The following is an 18,033-nucleotide window of genomic DNA, read 5'->3' on the forward strand; positions in this document are numbered from 1 at the left end:
AAACAGATCAGATCATGGCAATCTTCCAATGCCTCCTCATGTCTTCAGAGTAATAAAGTCTTTACAATGGTCCAAGAGGCTTCACGTAATTTGCTCTGGCCTTATTTCCTCTCTTTTCTTCTTCTTCTTCTTCTTCTTCTTCTTCTTCTTCTTCTTCTTTAATTTATTTTATTTTAGGCACACCTGGGTGGCTCAGTCAGTTTAGCCACCGACTTCAGTTCAGGTCATGATCTCATGGTTCATGGGTTGGAGCCCCATGTGGGGCTCTGTGCTGACAGCTCAGAGCCTGGAGCCTACTTGGGATTCTGTGCCTCCCTCTCTCTATGCCCCTCACCTGCTCATACTTTGTCTCTCTCTGTCTCTCAAAAATGAATAGATATTAAAAATTTTTTAATAAAATAATTTTTTATTAATTTTTTTTTAATTTTAGAGAGAGAGAGCACATCGGGGAGAGAGGCAGAGGGAGAGAGAGAGAGAATTTTAAGCAGGTGCCACTCAGAGCCCAATGTGAGGCTTGATCCCATGACCCTGGGATCATGACCTGGGCTGAAATCAAGAGTCAGATGCTCAACCAACTGAGTCACCCAGGAGACCCTCCTCTCTTATCTTCTACTGTTTACTCCCCAACCCCCCATCCCACACAGGCTCCACTGGCCTTGTTGCTGTTCCTGCAGTGCACCAGGCACTGGGGTATTTGCACACTGGCTGTTCCCTAGGTCTGGAATGCTCTTTCCCCGGATATTCACGTTGCTCCCCTTCTTCAGCTTCTTCAAGTTTGCTCAGATAACACCTCTAGATGAGGCCTCCCCAAAGCAGCCTGTTTACAATGGCAGCATTCTCCCAACCCCTTAATTCTGCTCTGTTTCCCCCAAGCACTTACCACTTTCTAACATATTATATAATTTATTGTTTATGTTGATTGCCTATCCCCCTCCACTGGCAGCAGTGAGAGCAGGGGTGTTTGTTTATTTCATCCATGTATTGCATTGGCTAAACAGTGTGCCTGGACAGAGCAGACATTTAGTGAGTGTTAAGTGAGTAAATGAATATTAAATTAAAAAAAAAAAAAGAAGGTGGAGAACACTGTTTGAATCATATTTACTTGTATAAGTTTAGCTGAGCTCTGGAAAGCTACCAGTTGTTGTTACAAGTGAAGACAACCAGTTGGCTGGGGGTTGAGAAAGGAGGGAGACATTTTACTTTCATACTTTCTAGATTTTCCTCTATGTGCATATATTGTCTATGCAATAAATAACTCAAATGAAAATAAACAATTTGGGACACAGAGAATAAATAAGATCCCCCATCTCTGGCCCTGCAAAGTCAGCCTTGATTATTTTGGTGTGCTTCCCTCCTTCAAGTCTTTCCCCCAGACACCTCCTCTCTGCAATCAGGGCATAAGAACTCTTGCTGTAGCATTGGCATTTAATTGGAGTCCAGCCCCCTGCAGTGGCCTACCATTTATTGACCTTAATCTGCATAGTTCTGAATCTAATGATGCCTGAATATCATATGGCTGGCTTCTGGAGCTCATTTTATAATTAATTTCTGTAATTAATGGCTGTTTATAAGCTGACCTGAGTCACTGAGCTCCTGTAAGCTAATTTCTGTTTGAAGAGTGAGGCATGTGGGCTAGATGGCCTCCAGAGGCACTTGTAAGACTGTGTAATCACAAAATGAGAGAGTAGTTAGCTTTGGAGAGGAGGATGGGGTATGTGATAGGGAAAGAGGATGCAGGCATTGATAATGTCTGGTGGTGAATTCATAGATCGTTGTTACATTTTTATGCTTCATAAATTAACATATATATAACATAATGTTATGTGTATCTTTAAAAACATAACAAAAAAGAGATTGAAAAATAATAAAATACAAGGATAATTAAAAAAAGCAAAAACAAAAAAGACTCCAGGGGCGCCTGGGTGGCTCAGTGGGTTGAATGTCCAACTTGGGCTCAGGTCATGATCTCATAGTTCGTGAGTTCGAGCCTCATGTGGGGCTCTGTGCTGACAGCTCAGAGCCTGGAGCCTACTTCAGATTCTGTGTGTGTGTGTGTGTGTCACTCTCTCTCTCTGCCCCTCCCCTGCTCACACTCTGTCTCTCTCTCTCTCTCAAAAATAAATGAACATTAGCAAAAAAAACTCTTAAAAAAAAAAGACTCTGTAACCAGATTCCGAGAGGCCTAGGGTACCCAGTTTTGAGAATCTACTTGATTTAGCTTCCTGATTTCACAGATAAGGAATCTTAAGCTCAAAAAATCAAAAGAATTTGCCTAGTGAGTTAGAACTATAATTGGAACCCAGATTTTCCGAACTCCTAGCCCAGTGCTCTCTACACCACCTTCCTAAAAAAGCTAAGAGGCTCTGGCTTAGAGAGATCTTTTATGATTAGGTCCTTGGAAGGACAGCAGTAGGGGGCAGATCTCCACATCACCATATGGGATCCTTGGCCACAACAGATTAGGTCGTGGTTAGTTATTTTCATTTCAAAGCTAAATGTGCTGGAGGCTGATGCTTGGTGCCTTTGTTAAATTTCAGTGCTGAAGACTCAGGCTTAGGGGGTGGACTTATGTGAGTTGCTCTACCTCCTCCTATGCCTCAGTTTACCCAGCTATAAAATAGACTTGATCCTGTACTTCAAGGGTTTGTGGTGAGGATCACACAAGATGGTGTAGGTGCTTTGTAGATTATAAATCTTGATTCAAGCCCATTAACCATTCATTTATTCTACATTTACTGAAAGCCTTCTAGTATATTCCTGGCACTGGAAAGACAAGTAAACAGGATTGACATGGTCTCCACCCTCAGGGAAGTTGGAGTCTCCAGGAGGAAACAGAAATAAGTAGAGAATTAGAGGAGAAAGTTTGCCAATGGGATAATTAAGCTGTGGGAACATTTACTAATTTGGAATTGGGGAGAGAATAGGCTTCATGGAGGAAGTGTATACCAAGCTGTGTCCCGAAGGACAAAGAGGTGGTCAGTGTTACAAGTAGCTCAGGCTGCAGAAAAGAGTTGACCATTTGGGAAATTAGAATCCAGCATGACTGAAGGAGGCCCATGACCCCGGGCCTTAAGTGGCAGGCTAGGAGTTTGGAATCTATCCTGAGACCAGTGGGGAGCCACAGGAGGGTTTTATGCAGGTGATGGCTGGGTCTGGCTTGCTTTCAAGAACAATTACTCCAGCCAGCAATGTGTTGCATCCACTTCAGGAGCCTATCTGTGTCATTACCAGGTAGTCGGCAAGTAGATAAGGAACATGGGCCAGGGCTAGACGGTCCCGCGATCAGGCCTGTGTGGTTTGAAGGAAGGTACTGAACCTCTCCAAAGTTTCTGTCTGTGAACTGGAGTTTGCTCTGAGGATTAAAGGCATGCAATGCTCAGTTCAGAGCGTACAATCGCTTCCTTTCCCTTCCCTTCCCTTTTGTACCATGAGCAAAACTGAGCTGCCTTTGTTCTTCACAGTAACCCTGTAAAGTATCTTTATCCCCATTTCACAGCTTGTCCCAGCCCGGAGCCGTTCGCGCCTGCGCGGCGGGCACTGAGGACGCCACGGGGGTAGCTTGGCAACCTGGTCGCCTAGCAACGGCGTGCGCTTCCGGGACCACGCGCTGAGGCAGGTGAGCCAGCGGCCGCCAAAGGGAACAGGGGGTCCCCAGACCCATCCAGTAGGGTTCACATTGGGCTCATGTCCTCTTATCTCAAGGTTCTCTCACCTGGCTGGACTCCCTAACCCATGCTCCTTAGAGGAGGGCAGGCCCCTGTCCCCAGCACCCATTGTTCCTTGCCGGGGGAGTCCAGAAATGGCCACGTTCCTTCCATCTAGGCCCCTTCCCCTCTTTCCCTGTGGTTTGGTACCCAGAATCAGAGTCTGGCTCATCTCTTTTACGGGAGTTGACCATTCCTACTGGAGTTAACTGTCACTGCGACTAATCGCAGTAACCACCACCACTATAATAGTAACCCCAGAGGACATATCCCGAGCCTGGTGTGCCAGGCCCACGAGTAGCAGTTCATATGACAACTCCAGTAGGGAGGGAGGGATGCTATTATCACCTCTCTTCTGCAGCTGTAGAAAGACACAGACAGAAGTAACTTGTCAAGGGCCACCTATGGCCTAAGTCTGGAGTCTATTCTTAACTACAGTTGAACCTTTGAACTACATAGGGGTTAGGAGTGCCAACGCTACCCTTTCCTCACAGTCAAAAACCCATGTATAACTTCTGACTCCCTCCTTAACTACTAGTATGCCCACTGTTGACCAGAAGCCTTAGCAATAACATAAACAGTCAATTAACATGTATGTTATGTTATATTTATTATATATTATATTCTTACAATAAAGGAAGCTGGAGGAAAGGAAATGTTATTAAGAAAAGCGTAAGGGGGGGTGCCTGGGTGGCTAATTCGGTTAAGCATCTGACTCTTGATTTCTGCTCAGGTCATGATCTCATAGTTCATGAGATTGAGCCTCATGTTGGGCTCTGCAGTGCGGAGCCTGCTTGGGATTCTCTCTCTCCCCCTCTCTCTTGCTCTCAAAGTAAATAAACATTTTTTAAAAAAGAAAAGCATAGGGGCACCTGGATAGCTCAGTCGGATGCTTTACCAATCTCAGCTCCGGTCATAATCTCACGGTTGGTGAGTTCCTGACCCGTTTTGGGCTCCACACTGACAATGAGGAGCCTGCTTGGAATTCTCTCTCTCTTCCCCTCTCTCTGCCTCTCCCCAACTTGTGTGCGCAGGTGCGTGCTCACTCTCTTTCAAAATAAATGAACTAAAAAAAAAAAAAAAAGAAAGCATAAGGGAGGGAAAATACATTATTTATATAAAAAAGTATTTATGCAAAAGTGTATTATGTAAAAAAGTACTATATTATAAAAAATCCACGTGTAAGTGGACCCGTGAAGTACAAACCTGTGTTGTTCAGGGGTCAGCTGTACTAGCCACACTGCTTATAGTTGCTCAAATTATGTATGTGTGTAATAAAAATAAATCACACTTTAACCTTAATTCCTTTTTTGTGGATGTGTCAGGAGCATCTGGATATGGGTCCCTGATGGATGAATGAGGTAGACCTGGATTTGAACATTGGCTACTGGCCTTATCAGTTCCGTGACCTGAAGCAAACTCCCAACCTTAAGCCTCAACTACTTCCTTTGTAAAATTGGGATAACGCAAGTCCCCTCCTTCTGGAGTAGTTGAGTTAGATACTAGATATTGCTGGCAGAAGATAACTACTACACGTGGTGACCATATTAATGTTTGCTTTTTTGGTTTGTTTTGTGTCTTTGGTGCCTTTACAGGCCCCAGCCTATAAAGTACTGGTGGTTTCCTCTGTCATTATGGGTGGGAGAACCCTGGAGTTTGCAATGTGGGCTACTATTTACCTTTACTGTGACCTTGAGCAGATTCCTTCATTGTTCTCAGCCTCAGTTTGCTCATCTGTAAAGTGGAAGCAAAAATATCCCCCTGGCTGCCCTTACAGTTTTGAGAATCAAATGAGAAGTAGCTTCTAAATCACAGTAGTAGTAACAACAACTTTTTGGATTCTCTTAATCAGTGGTTTCTGCAGAGCTTTGTTTTGGAAGCTAGAGAGTTGCCCTCTGCAGGCGTGGAAAGATGGCCCATGCCCAGATCTCCATGTACCTGCCCCCTGACATCAACCCCACCCAGGCTGCCATTGCCTATGGCTGTCGGGCCCTGCCCAAGCTGAACGAGGAGCTGCAGTCAGAGGACCTGCTGACGAGGCAGAAAGCCCTCATGGCTCTGTGCGACCTTATGCACGACCCTGAGCATGTCTACGTGGCCATTGACACAGGTGAGAGTGTCACAGCCCAGGTAACCACGACTAGGATGGACGGACAGTGGCTCAAGGTGGGAGGTGCTGCGGCGACCTGGCCCCTTTACCGCATCCCTCCTGGCTGGTCAGTCAGTCCTTGCCCAGACACCACTGGTGTCCTACCCAGAGCCACAAATCAGCCCCCTCTGCTATGGCTCAACCAGGTGGCCACAAATCCACCAAACGGTTCTGTTTATGTATCTAATTCACAAAGCTGTCACAAAAGATAGGCACACACCTTATGAAAACCACACGTATATCTGGGAGCTCTATGTCCCTTGTGTCCCACTCTTCTAATTCTCAAAATAAGACTTGAGGTGACTTTCATGGCATGGTCACACCTTTCTCAGATCAGGCACATGACGGATGAACTGCTTCTTCTCCCTCCAGCCATAGTGGAAGGGCTAGTTAATTCCAGCTTTGCCTGAGGTTCCTAGAACCAGGGCCCAGGACACTGGGTGGAGCTTCAGTAATAAGGGTTGCTATTTAATAAGCCTGACCCTGGGCCGGCATCACCCCAGTGTAGAGCCTGTGTTATCTTAATCCTAATAGCACCTGCCTTGGGAGGGAAGATTAGAAAACTGACAGATAAAAATCAGAGACTCAGAGGAGGGGAATGAGGCTAGGGTTGCCAGATAAATAAATAAAGCAGGATTTTTATTTGTTCAACCTGGCATCTCTAGGTGTAACCTATTCACATGTAGGACTACTTTGGGCCTGGAATGAGAATTTGACCCCTCAGTCTCTCTAAAGGCAAAGGTCATTTTCTTAATCCTACAGTGGACTGTGAGAGGAGGCATTGGTGGGAAGCCTGCAGGGCTTTAGATAAAACGCCCCCCGCCCCCCACCGCCATGTGAGCCTTTGTAGCACACAGAGACCCCTTTGGTGACTCTGAAATATTTTGTAACTGACATGATTCCCTGAGGCCCGAAAGCAGCAGAGCCTCTGGTAGTCTCTTGCTGCCCAACGCTGGCTCACCTGTTGACTTCTAGGTTCATTGATTTCTGAGAATGGTAAATGTTCAAAGGTTTTTGTGCCTTGCAGGCTGCCTGGAGAGCCTGAAAGCTTTGCTGAAGGATAACAATGACATGGTGCGGATAAAGACCACTGAGGTGCTCTACATCGTGGCGACCCATAATGTGGGCAGGTGGGCAGCTGTCTCTGGAAACCAATGTCATGCTTTGGAGCCACATCACTCCCCTTGGGTGGCATGCCCTTGGATGACCTTAAGCACTCTGAATTTTGGTTTATCAGTTTGTGTGTATCTGGGGGAGGGAGGGGGTGCTTTCCCATATCAGTTCAGTTCACCCTCTTGACCCGGGATCACTAGGTTTACCTGGTATTGAAAACAGAACCAAGGGGCCCCTGGGTGGCTCAGTCAGTTAAGCATCTGACTCTTAATTTCGGCTCAGGTCATGATCTTGTGGTTGTGAGATTGAGCCCCACATCAGGCTCTCTGTGCTGGGTGTGAAGCCTGCTTAAGATTCTCTCTCCCTCTGCTGCTCCCCTGCTCGCTCCTGCGCTCTCTCAGAAAGAAAGAAAGAAAGAAAGAAAGAAAGAAAGAAAGAAAGAAAGAAAGAAAGAAAGAAAGAAAGAAAACAGACCTGAGAATCACAAGCAGCCCTCAAGCCCTGCCCAGGCACTGATGCCCAGTGTGCACATGTCCAAAAAGAAGGAATAGAAGGGCAGGGTGCTCAGTGTCTCCCGGCTTGTTTGATGTAAACAACAGATGGTCCTTTACAGAAGCTTGAGATCTTTTCAGCGGTGTCAGGGCATCTTACAAAACTCAAGGTTGCTCAGTCCTGCCTCTTCCCAAGCTCTCTGTGTCTCAGTGTCCTCATCTACAACTGCTCATTGGGGCAAGGAGTCAAATAAGGTAGTGCACATAAATTTTTCAGTGCAGCGACATCTGCCTCACATTGGCCTAGGTGGCCACCCTGTGCTCCTCTCTTTAGGGACTGCTGCCTCCTTCTCCCTGCAGATAGTCTCTGTGAACTCACGTACCCACTTGCTCAGGGCCATCCCCAGATGATGGTGGCCTCAGTCTCTCAGTTTCCCTGACCTCTGGGTTCTAATTTCAGGTCCCCAGAAGGAGATGTGATTAGCACGATCCATGAGCAGCCCTGGCCTGACAGGTCACCAAGAACAAATGGGGTGCATATGGGGAAGTGGTACCACAGTGAGAGCCCCAATTCATATGCTTTGCACTGAGAAGAGTGGATAGATAAGGGGGACAGAGGAGTGTATGTAGGAGGCAGGAGCCCTGGTTATCTGGGGACCCCAACCTTTCCTGTCATGATCTTGGAGTCTCACTGTGCTTATCTGAGATAGATCCAGGGAAAGTGCTTTAACATTTAGAGGCAAGGGGGGTGAAGCACCTCTCATTCTTCCTGCTCCTTTGTTCTCTTTCTGGACTGCCATGGACATTGGGTAGTAACCCCCAAAAAGGGCCGACAGATGCTGTGAGGACAGGTGCTTGGAACCTGGGCAAGTACAAGGAAACTGTGAGCATAGCGAGGGTGCCTATAGGTTTGTTTAGTGGCAGTTGGAGGTTGGGGAGTTTGTGTGGGATTCCTGGATATGGCCACATTAGTAGGGGTGGGGAAAGGGGACACACAGTGAAGAAACTGTCACTGATCAAGGACCTGCTATGGCCTGGCCCACATACTCCTTCAGTGTCCACTATCCCTCACACTGCCACCTCCAGGCATGGGGAGGAGAACCGAGTGACCAGGGTACAGGATTCTAACACACTGGCTCGCTCCACCACACCACAATGGACAGAGAATGCAAAGGGCCAAAGATAACCTAGGCCAGCTTGGGAAGTTTGCCTGAGTTCAGTGGTGATCTTATAACTTACAGCCAGTAGCTTGTGGAGCCCGTCAAGCTCTAAGTACCTGCTCATATTGAAACCCTTGTGCCTCTTGCACCCACACAAATAGCAACAGGAAGAGGAGATAAGGGTGGCAGCCCAAGGCTCGACATCCTGTCACCCTGAGGAGTTCATGTGACAGCCCACGAATGGGAGAGCCTCATGGGAGGACTAGCTCCCCCTGCCTGCCTCTTCCTTGCTTGCTGGTGAATGGGGCAGCTGCCTTCAGGGCAGACACAGCAGACTTGCGGAGCAGAAGTGATGTGGAGGGGTGACCAGGCACTGACTGAGGAGGGCAGGACACCTCATGATGGGTGGTCAGAAAAGGTCCCTGCAACCTGGGTATCCCGCTATGATTTTCTTGTCCCAGAACAACTCAGAACTCGCCACATGGTTAAGTCCTGGCCATCACAGCAGGAGCACAATCGGTTGGGCACTTCCTGTGTGCCAGACACTGGGCACAGGCCTCACACTGAGTTCTCACTTATTTCTGATCCCAGGCCTGAGAGAGGTGACCTCAGAAGCCCTCACCATATGCAGTTGGTTAATGAGAAGAAATCGTTACAAAGCCAGGAATTGAAGAAATTGTACATTCCCTTTAAACTGTTCATTAAAAAATTTTTTTTAATGTTTATTTATTTATTTTGAGAGAGAGCAAGTGGGGGAAGGGCAGAGGGAGGGAGAGAGAGAGAGAGAGAGAGAGAGAATCCCAAGCAGAGATTCTCGATGTGGGGCTCAAGCCTACAAACTGTGACATCATGACCTGAGCCAAAATCAAGAGTCACACTCTTAACTGACTGAGCCACCCAGGCACCCCTAAACTGTTCGTTTTAACTCCAAACACAAATAATTAGGCATTCACCAACGCTGTGTGTCACCCAGGCCTCTTCTTGGGTGTGGGCCCACTGGTTGGTGTTTCCCGTCATCTCTTTTGCTTAAACCACACCTGTAACATCATCTAATTTGCAGCTTTGGTTTCTTTAAGATAGAGTGGAGAACTCAGACATTAATGGAGTAATCTGCATGTAAAAACCTTCTAGAATCTTTTATGATCATCTCACCTTTTTTTTTTTTTGAGACTCACTTTTGAGTCTTCCTGAAGCAATCAACTTTGTTTTCATAAGGAATTAAAAAAAAAAACCCACAAAACTCTTCTCACATCTAATTGGCTTACCTAATAGCTAATTAACTTACATAATTATAACAACAAACATAACAGGCACACATAGGTTTGGAGGCCAGCATCTGGCTGTTGGCAAGCTCACAATTCAGCTGGGAGAAAAGGAAGAGGCTTTGAGGGGCGGGGCTTGTGGAGCCTGGAGCTTCAGGGGGTGTGTGCCCTGGTGGGTGCAGCCCCGACTCAGGGTGGGTCAGTTGTGAGGCTCTGCTGCCTCATCATCCTCATTTTACAGGCTCACAAGAGTGAAAGGAAGGATCCAGGCGTACAAAGAGCAGTTGGAGTCCTAGCTAAGGAAGGGGCAGAACTGCATGATTCCAGTGCGTGGTTCTTTCCACTGCCACCCAAGCCACACTCCTGGCCTCTAGGGATTCTGTAATATATGGTCCACCTCTGGCCTTTTTCTTCTTTCAGGAAGCCAGAGGGACGTGGTCTGCACCAACCAGCACAGGCTCAGTCAGGCTCCAGGTGGGGTTGCGGGTGGGCAACTTCCCCCTGGTTCTTCCTGGATCCTCTCTGGGCATGGTCTTAATTATGTCTAAATCTGACTTCTCTTCACCAGAGAGGGCTTTTTAGAGCACGATGTCATCCTTGCCTTGTCCTACCTGCTGAACGACCCTCAGTCAGCCTGTCGGAAGAACCTGCACCTGGCGTTCAAGCATGTGGCTCAGCTACCTTCAGGTAGGCTCTCAGTGGGCACTCAGGTGGCCCCTTGGTCTCCACTCTAGGTCACTCATGTGCCCTGCTGCAGATCATGGTCTAAAGCACGTTTTTTAAAAAAAGTTATAATTTTATTAAGATACATTATACATATCAAAAAGGCACAAATCATACATGAAGGTTTTATTACATTGTACCAAGTGGACATGCCATGGAATCGCTACCCAGATTAAGAAATTTGTACATATCGCCACCACTCTGAAAACTTCCCACATGCCCCATACCAGTTTCTACCCCTCATCCAAAGGTAAACAGTATCTTCTATTCATAAGACCATAGATTAGTTTATGCCTTTTCTTAAACTTTACATCAGTGGAAACATATAGGCTGAAATATTTTGTTTCTAGCTTTCTTTTTGCTCAATGTTTTATCTCTGAGATCCACGTATGGTTTTTGCTGATTTGCACTGGAGTATGGTATTCATGTTATATGAGTATATGATTCCAGTTTATTTATCCACTCTGTTGCTGACGGACATTTGAATCATGTCAAGTGTATGGATACCAAGAATAGAGTGTAAACATCCTCTTGTCTTTTGATGGATGCGTAGAGGCATTTCTTTTGAGACATACCTAAGAGTGGAATTGCTGGGGATAGGATAAGTTTATGTTCAGCTTTAGAAGGTACCACCAATGGTTTTCTAAAATAGTTACACCAATTTACACTCCCACTAGCAGTGTCTTAGAGTTCCACACGCTCTCTATCCTCACCCACACTTGATCTTTCCTGGCTCTTTATTTTAGCTATTTTTGTGGGTGGGTGTGTGGTAGTATCTCATTTTGGTTTTAATTTGTGTTTCCCTGATGATTATAGCCCTGTAAATGTCTTCCTTTGTGAAGTGCCATAGCATGTTTAAGGATTAAAGAAGGCCTGCCCCAAAGGCCACTCTACCCTCAGGCTCAAGGTCCCCTTCACCTGACTGTTTCTGCTAATTAGATGCAGAGTCCAGGGTGATGGCCACCCACCTGCTGCAGCTCGAGAGTTGAGATCTTGTGTCAGAATGACATTGCCTTGTCACATGGTGCAATGAACATTTTTAAATGGGGGGCTTATTCCAAGAGGCATGATATCAAGGTCTTCAAGGGGGTGCTTTAAAATTAAAGTTGGGCAAAAAGGCATTGCAGCCCAGGAGTGAGACAGCCCTAGGTTCCCTCTGCCCTCCCCCTCGTTCCTTGCATGCCCCTGGATGGATTATTTCCTCATCTCTAAAGTGAGGCTGATACTACCTGCCTCGGAGACCTGAAGTGAAGGCAAGTGAGAAGATGCTTGCCAAGCATGTAGTGTATCACCCTGCACAAAACACGCCATAAACATCAAGTCCACATGTGAGCGCTCTCTGAGTTGAGGTCCCAGAGAGAGATGACTATGGGATCATGTGCGGAGAGGTGGACAAAACAGAGCGAGCCCTTGGGGGCCTGGGATTGCTGCTCATCCGGGAGGCATGCCTTCTTCCAGCTGGGCTGGGCATGTGAGACCAGATGACAGAAGCTTCTGGTAGTTTTTTTGTTTTTTTAAAAGACCTGCTTATCCCTGGCCATATCCCAAGCCAACAGAATCTGTTTCTGGGAATGGGCACACATATCTTCTCAAATGCACCTTGGCTGATTCTCCCTGGAGGCCATGGTTGAGGGCCACTGGAATACTGGGATGTCTATGAAGCTCCAATGCTCAGAGCGGAACTAAGTAAATGCCCTGTGCTCACCATGGAGGAACTCTCCTTGAGGTGTGGAGCTCCCAGCCAGCCCTCTTACATGATTGTGACCTGTTTAAGCATTCAGAGAAATACAGAGACAATAATAAGAAACATTGAGTACCATCATGGCTTTGCTAAGTCTTAACCTTCTGCCATATTTCATATTTGCTTGATATTTTTGTTTTTAAAAAAAGTAATGACAGTCAAAGCACCCTGTGACGCTCCCCACCTCCCCACCCAGCACCCTTTCTCCTGCCCTCCCTGGAGCCACCAATAATTTCTGAGTATATTCCTAACGCATGGCTTTATAATTTACCATGAATGTAGTTATTTGGTGATCTTGCCTTGCATGTTTTAAAACTATGTAAATGGATCTTACTGAATGTACACCCTTGCTACTTAGAGAACCTAATGTTATAATTTTGAGATTTATCCAGGTTCTGTCATGGGCTCTGTTTTCGTATTTTATCTGTGGCGTGCCCTTCTGGTGTTTGAACAGACGCTTACTCCTGCTCGGCTGATGCGGCGTGCTGGTTGTCTCTGATCCTGAGCATTCCCGCTCAGATTTTCCTGGAGTCCCTCCAAGGCCTCTGCTGGAGGAGAGCATCCTTGTGGGGGTGGGAGAATGCATGGCCTTCAGCTTGGCCAGATGCTGCAATTGCTTCCCAGCCCACCCTCCTCCAGCCGGAAGAGAGCCTGGTGCACATCCTCACCAGCAACCTGATGGTGTGCTGTGCTGTTTCACTGTTGTGTGGCTTTGCCATCCCCTGTGACTGGGAGAGGCGGCATCTTTCCTCTGCCTGGCGCCACTTGTGTCTCCTCTCCTGCCCAGTGCCTCCCCGGAGCCTGAGCACATTCTGTTGAGTTGTTTTTCCATTTCTTATTGATTTGAGGGAGTGTTTCATATATCCTGGATTCCAACCCTTTGTTGGCTACATACACTGCAAATACCATTTCCTGGGTTGTTTGAATGGCTTTTCACTGTTTATTTGCTTATTCATTGGCCCAGAAGTTTTTCGTGTGTGTGCATGTGTGTGTGCATGTTTGTGTTTGGTGCTGCTTAAGAACTCATGAAGATAGTCTGTCCTATTTTGTTCTAAAAGTGTAAGGGTTTTGCTTTTTACATTTAGCTGGTGAAGGTACGTGAATTGGATTTTTGTTTGTTTCTAGGTCTTCTTGTATAGCCCTTGCCGGTCCTACACTGTCTCGATTACAAAAGCTCTATGGTGATCTGTGTTCTGGTGGGAAGGGCCCCGCCCCATCTCCTTCCTGCAAAGTTGTTCTGGAATCACAATCACTGGGCCCACCACGAGGAGTAGGGGGGCTGTGGTTCTGACAAGTCTGACTGGGGGCCCCAGCGGTGAGCCTCGGCCTTCTGTCACAGGATCTCTTGGCTGCTACTCCTTGTCTCTGGCGTGTCTGGAAGGGAGGCCTGGGACACTCTGGTGAGGAATGTGCAGTCGTGGTGGGTGGGGGCAGCTGGAGGGAGAAAGGGAGACACACAGTGTGCCAAACACCGCAAGAGGTCTGCCTGGGGGAACTCAGCATGATGGCTTCTGGGTTAGACAGTATGGCTGTGTCCTAGGTGGTGTCCTCACTGGGCCACTGGGTGGGGTGAGTGGATCCACTTCAGTGGTCCCACTCTTAACCAGGGTGTGGCCTTGGGCAGTAACATAGCCTGTCAGAGCCTCAGCTTCATTACCGAGCACAGGAATATGTGTGCCTCTGTGGTCTGCTGGGATAGTCGGAACTCAGACGGCTCTCCTACTGGTGGTCATTGGTATGGGTTTTCTATCCACTGCCACACCAGAAGGCACCCTCTGCACCTGGCAGAGTGCCTGGCACTCAACAAATGTTGGCATTTAGGTTTTATGCCGTATTTTAAAGGATCATTTGTCAGTTATTCGCCGCAATTCACTTCCTCCCTTCCTTCATTAATTACATAGTTATGTGTTGGGCCCTTGCTCTGTTCCAGCCACTGTGTCTCACTTGCTTCGTCTGTAGTGTTGGGTATCTGTGGGGGGGAAGTAGGTCTTCCCTGAGTCCTTGGTGTCTGGCCAGATCTGGCCTAGTGTGTGGTTTCCCAGAGTAACCAGCAGGGGGTACCACAGGATCGATGACTGCCTGACAGAGCCTGGCTGTCAGGCCCCAGGGTGGTGCAAGTCAGGCACGGGAGAAACCAGGATTGGAGAGGCAAATACCACGCAGAAGCTTCCAGGCCACGTTCCCTGTCAGCCAGGCCCTAAGTGACCGCTGGGGATTCTGGGGGAATCTCTGTTCCCTTGTTTCTGCTAACCGCACACAGAAACAGGTCTCGTTTTGTGGCCAGGCGTTCTGTAGGAGAGAACTCTAATGCCGAAATTGAGGATTCTTCTGTAACTGGACTTTGGGATGCAGCTGAATAGTACCGCGGACCTGGAAGTGTCTCCCTACCAGCCCCACTGGCCATGACCCAGGCCCCTTGGGCCCTATGACAGTGGCCTGGAACCAGGGTGACTGGGTGTACCTGTGAGACTGGACTGAACTCTGAGCTGCTGGCCCAGCTGTGGCAGGACCACGGTGTGGGGACTGCTGTGTCCCCTACACACTGTTTGCAGCCTGGCTTGGCTGAAGCTGTGAGGGTTAAAACAGGTGTCCCTCCCTACCCAGAGGAGAGCACCATCTGGGGAGGGAGCTAGGGATGTGAGTCCTCTCCTATGGACACTGGCTCTTCAGCTTCAGAAAGGAGCAGGATGGGCCTGGGGAGGGACAGGGCATGCCAGGCACGAAGTTGGATGCTGTTTTGGTCTTGGCAGTTTTGAGGTGCAGGGGAACATCAGAGCTGAAGCCATGGGAATAGCAGAAGCCTAGGGATAGGGGGTGCTGGAGAAGCAAAACAGGATGTTCTCACCCTTCCACAGTGTGCCTCAGCCAGGCAGCCTTCTCTCCTTGAAGGCTGCCTCGGGAGGTGGCCCAGAGTAGCCTCCTGCTCCTCCTAGCCTTGACACCACAGAGTACAGGGATGGGGCTGGCTGCCGCAGGGGGGTGGGTCTTTCCTTTCTCACCTGCCTTTAGGATGGGATGCACCCGGCCCCAGGCACATCCTCAGCCTGACAGTCCTTGGTGGGCAGTTGCCTCCTTCCCAGACTTAGCAAAGGACGATGCCCACCAGTGGGGACACTGCCCACCTGGTTCCCAGCCTGGTGCACCTGCATGATGCCTCCCCTCCTCACCCTCTGCACACATTTGCCTGCTCCAGCCGGAAGAGTCTTTCCCTGTCTGGCCTAGTCAAGGCTGGCCACTGTCCCAGCAGCTATCCTTGTGGTCTCTCTGGGGGTGGGCCATCTTTCTCAGCCTTCTCTATGAGGTTTTTGTAATATACCCAGGCGGTTTGGGACAGCTTGTTACACAAAGAGGGTCAAGGCTTTCCGGTGCATGCGCTGGGCAGTACCAGCTGGCCCCTGGCCTTGGACCTACCTCAGCACTGAAGCCCCTCGCCCAGCTCATCTCTTAGTGAGGTGAGCCCCCAGGGTGCCATCCAGCCTTGGTGGGGCCCCCTTGTCCTCATGGTGTACTGCACCCCTCCCTAGCACCTGCCCCTGAGTCGGCAGACCTATAGCCCATGCCTATTTGTCCTAGATGGCCAGGGCCTTGCATGGGCTCCAGGGAAGATGGACAGATGGAGCACTGCCCCTGGGGTCCCAGGCCTGGTTGGGTCACTTGCTACACAGTGTGATGCCAGGAAGTCATTCCCCCTCCTGGTCTCTGCTTTCTCCTCTATAAAATCGAATCAGTAATCTCAGTGTCGAGAGTGGAGGAGGCTGGGATCAGACGAGTGGGTACGGGGCTCAGCGCAGGGCCATGTGGTGTGTAGTCACTGAGGGGAGCTGGGGTTATTGTCACTGACCCATCACACTATCTTGGACGACAGAGAGAACTACAGGGGAGGATGGCAATACCCCCATGAGCCCACAGGGCACTGTGCCCTGTAAGAGAGCGTCTTTGGCCACATGGTGGGACCTGGGTTGTGCTTAGTCACCTGTAGAAGGCAGGACTGGGCCAGGCCTTCCTGCACAGGTAGAGCCTCTCCCCTTAGGATTGTCTTCCTGTCAACCCTGGCCTCCTCTCACTGGTCCCTCTGCTGCTGGTCCTAGAGCTCATTTCCCTCTGGCCAATGCCACCATTGGTGGACCTTTCCTGGGCCTTTCTTTGGCTTAGCATGTGCCTTCTCCATACTGGGAACTGTTTGGGCACAGTAGAGAAAGGAGGTGGGTCAGAATGTGCCAGGTACCCTTCCCACCTTGCCCTGGAGTGAGCACTTTATGCAGTAGAGTGTGGGAAGGAGGGGACATGCAACACCCAGAAGGCTGAGCTCGAAGGATAGACAGTTCTTGGACTTCAAGGGTGGGGAAAGGCACATGAGCATGATTAGCAGAACAAGAGGCGGACATAGCATGCCCACGAGAGGAAGAACCAGCACAGACAGAGGGTGACTAGACTTATCGTGGGGATCATTTCATAACATATATAAAAATACTGAATTATTGGGGCACTTGAGTGGCTCAGTTGATTGAGCATCCGACTTCGGCTCTGGTCATGATCTTGTGGATTGTTGAGTTCGAGCCCTACATCGGGCTCTCTGCTGTCTGCGCAGAGCCCGCTTCAGATCCTCTTTCCCTCTCTCTCTCTGCACCTCCCCTGCCCCCACTCTCAAAAATAAACATTAAAAAAAACCTCTCAATCCCTATGATGTATACTTGAAACTAAGAGGATTGTATGTCAATTATACTTCAATAAAAACAGTCAGCCCATGAAATGAAAAAAAAACCTCACTGAATGCATGGTCTCCAAAATGGGGAAGAGAAGAATATAGAACACATACTTATCAGAGTTGATGAAAGGAGGCAGGGAGGGGTAGTTCATGTAAGTTTAAAAAGAAAAAAAAGCAATGCAGATAGATTGCAGCAGAGGGCGGGACACTGAAGAGTCTGCCCACTGGGCTCTGGGGACCAGGCTCTGGGAACTGGGAGGACTGTCCCAGAGAAGCCACCTCCCATCCCTGAGCACATCAGGAGAGAAGGCAGAATCCTTCTATTTTCCTTCTATCTGTGTATTTTTAGGTGAAGGATTCTCATGGTGAAATTACTGCTCTTTTCACAGTTGGCATTAAAAGCGTAAAATAAGTCTCAAAGATTTTAAGTCACACGCTATTTCTTCTTATACAAAAGTCCCCTTGGGTTTTTGCTGTTGGTGATGTGGGAAGGCGTGAAGGGAATCCCCACGAGGCTCGTGGTGGGGGAGGGAGAAAGCCCAATCTGTATGTGTCTGCACGCTGTGTGTCTGCGTGTGTGCGTGCGTGTGCATCTCCACTTGCTGGTCCTCAGGGCTTTGTGTGGTTCCTGCATTTGAGGAGGAGGTGCAGAGTGGCTCTGGGCTCCCCATGGGATGCTGTCTGTCTGGTGCAGAATGATCAGGGGCAGAGCCAGACAAGAACCCCAGGCTTGGGAAGCCCTTGCCTCTCTGTTCCGCCAATCCCTGACCTTGACCTTGGACACCTTTTCTCATCTGTGAAATGGGGCACAGCTAACAACCTGCTACCGTAGAGATGTTAAAATAATCTGTAAGGAGCCTAGTGCAGGCTGAACAAAGTTGCTTGACTACTAACTAGTGCTTTCCACCACACGGAGATGCCTCTAACCACACAAGCCAGAGTCGGCAAACAGTGGGATAGTGGGGGGGACCCCTCCTCCCCACAC

General features: G+C 48.6%; 1 protein-coding gene across 2 annotated transcripts in view; it reads left to right on the forward strand.

Annotated features, from left to right (window-relative positions):
• RSPH14 (radial spoke head 14 homolog) overlaps positions 1-18,033 on the forward strand; it is an 84,105-nt gene that overhangs the window by 632 nt on the left and 65,440 nt on the right. Inside the window, exons 2-5 of one of the 2 annotated variants that reach the window (XM_086681982.1) lie at positions 3,497-3,616; positions 5,557-5,814; positions 6,881-6,983; positions 10,448-10,566. In XM_086681982.1, the coding sequence (XP_086538108.1) occupies positions 5,616-5,814; positions 6,881-6,983; positions 10,448-10,566 (421 nt within the window). In that variant the 5' untranslated portion in view covers positions 3,497-3,616; positions 5,557-5,615. Of the gene's footprint in view, positions 1-3,496; positions 3,665-5,556; positions 5,815-6,880; positions 6,984-10,447; positions 10,567-18,033 lie in introns of those variants that run through there. The other variant, XM_025933470.2, reaches the window with a different exon arrangement.

The sequence above is a fragment of the Puma concolor genome, chromosome D3 (assembly GCF_028749965.1).
Source record: "Puma concolor isolate L17-30 chromosome D3, mPumCon1.1.hap2, whole genome shotgun sequence".
Taxonomy (NCBI): Eukaryota; Metazoa; Chordata; class Mammalia; order Carnivora; family Felidae; genus Puma; species Puma concolor.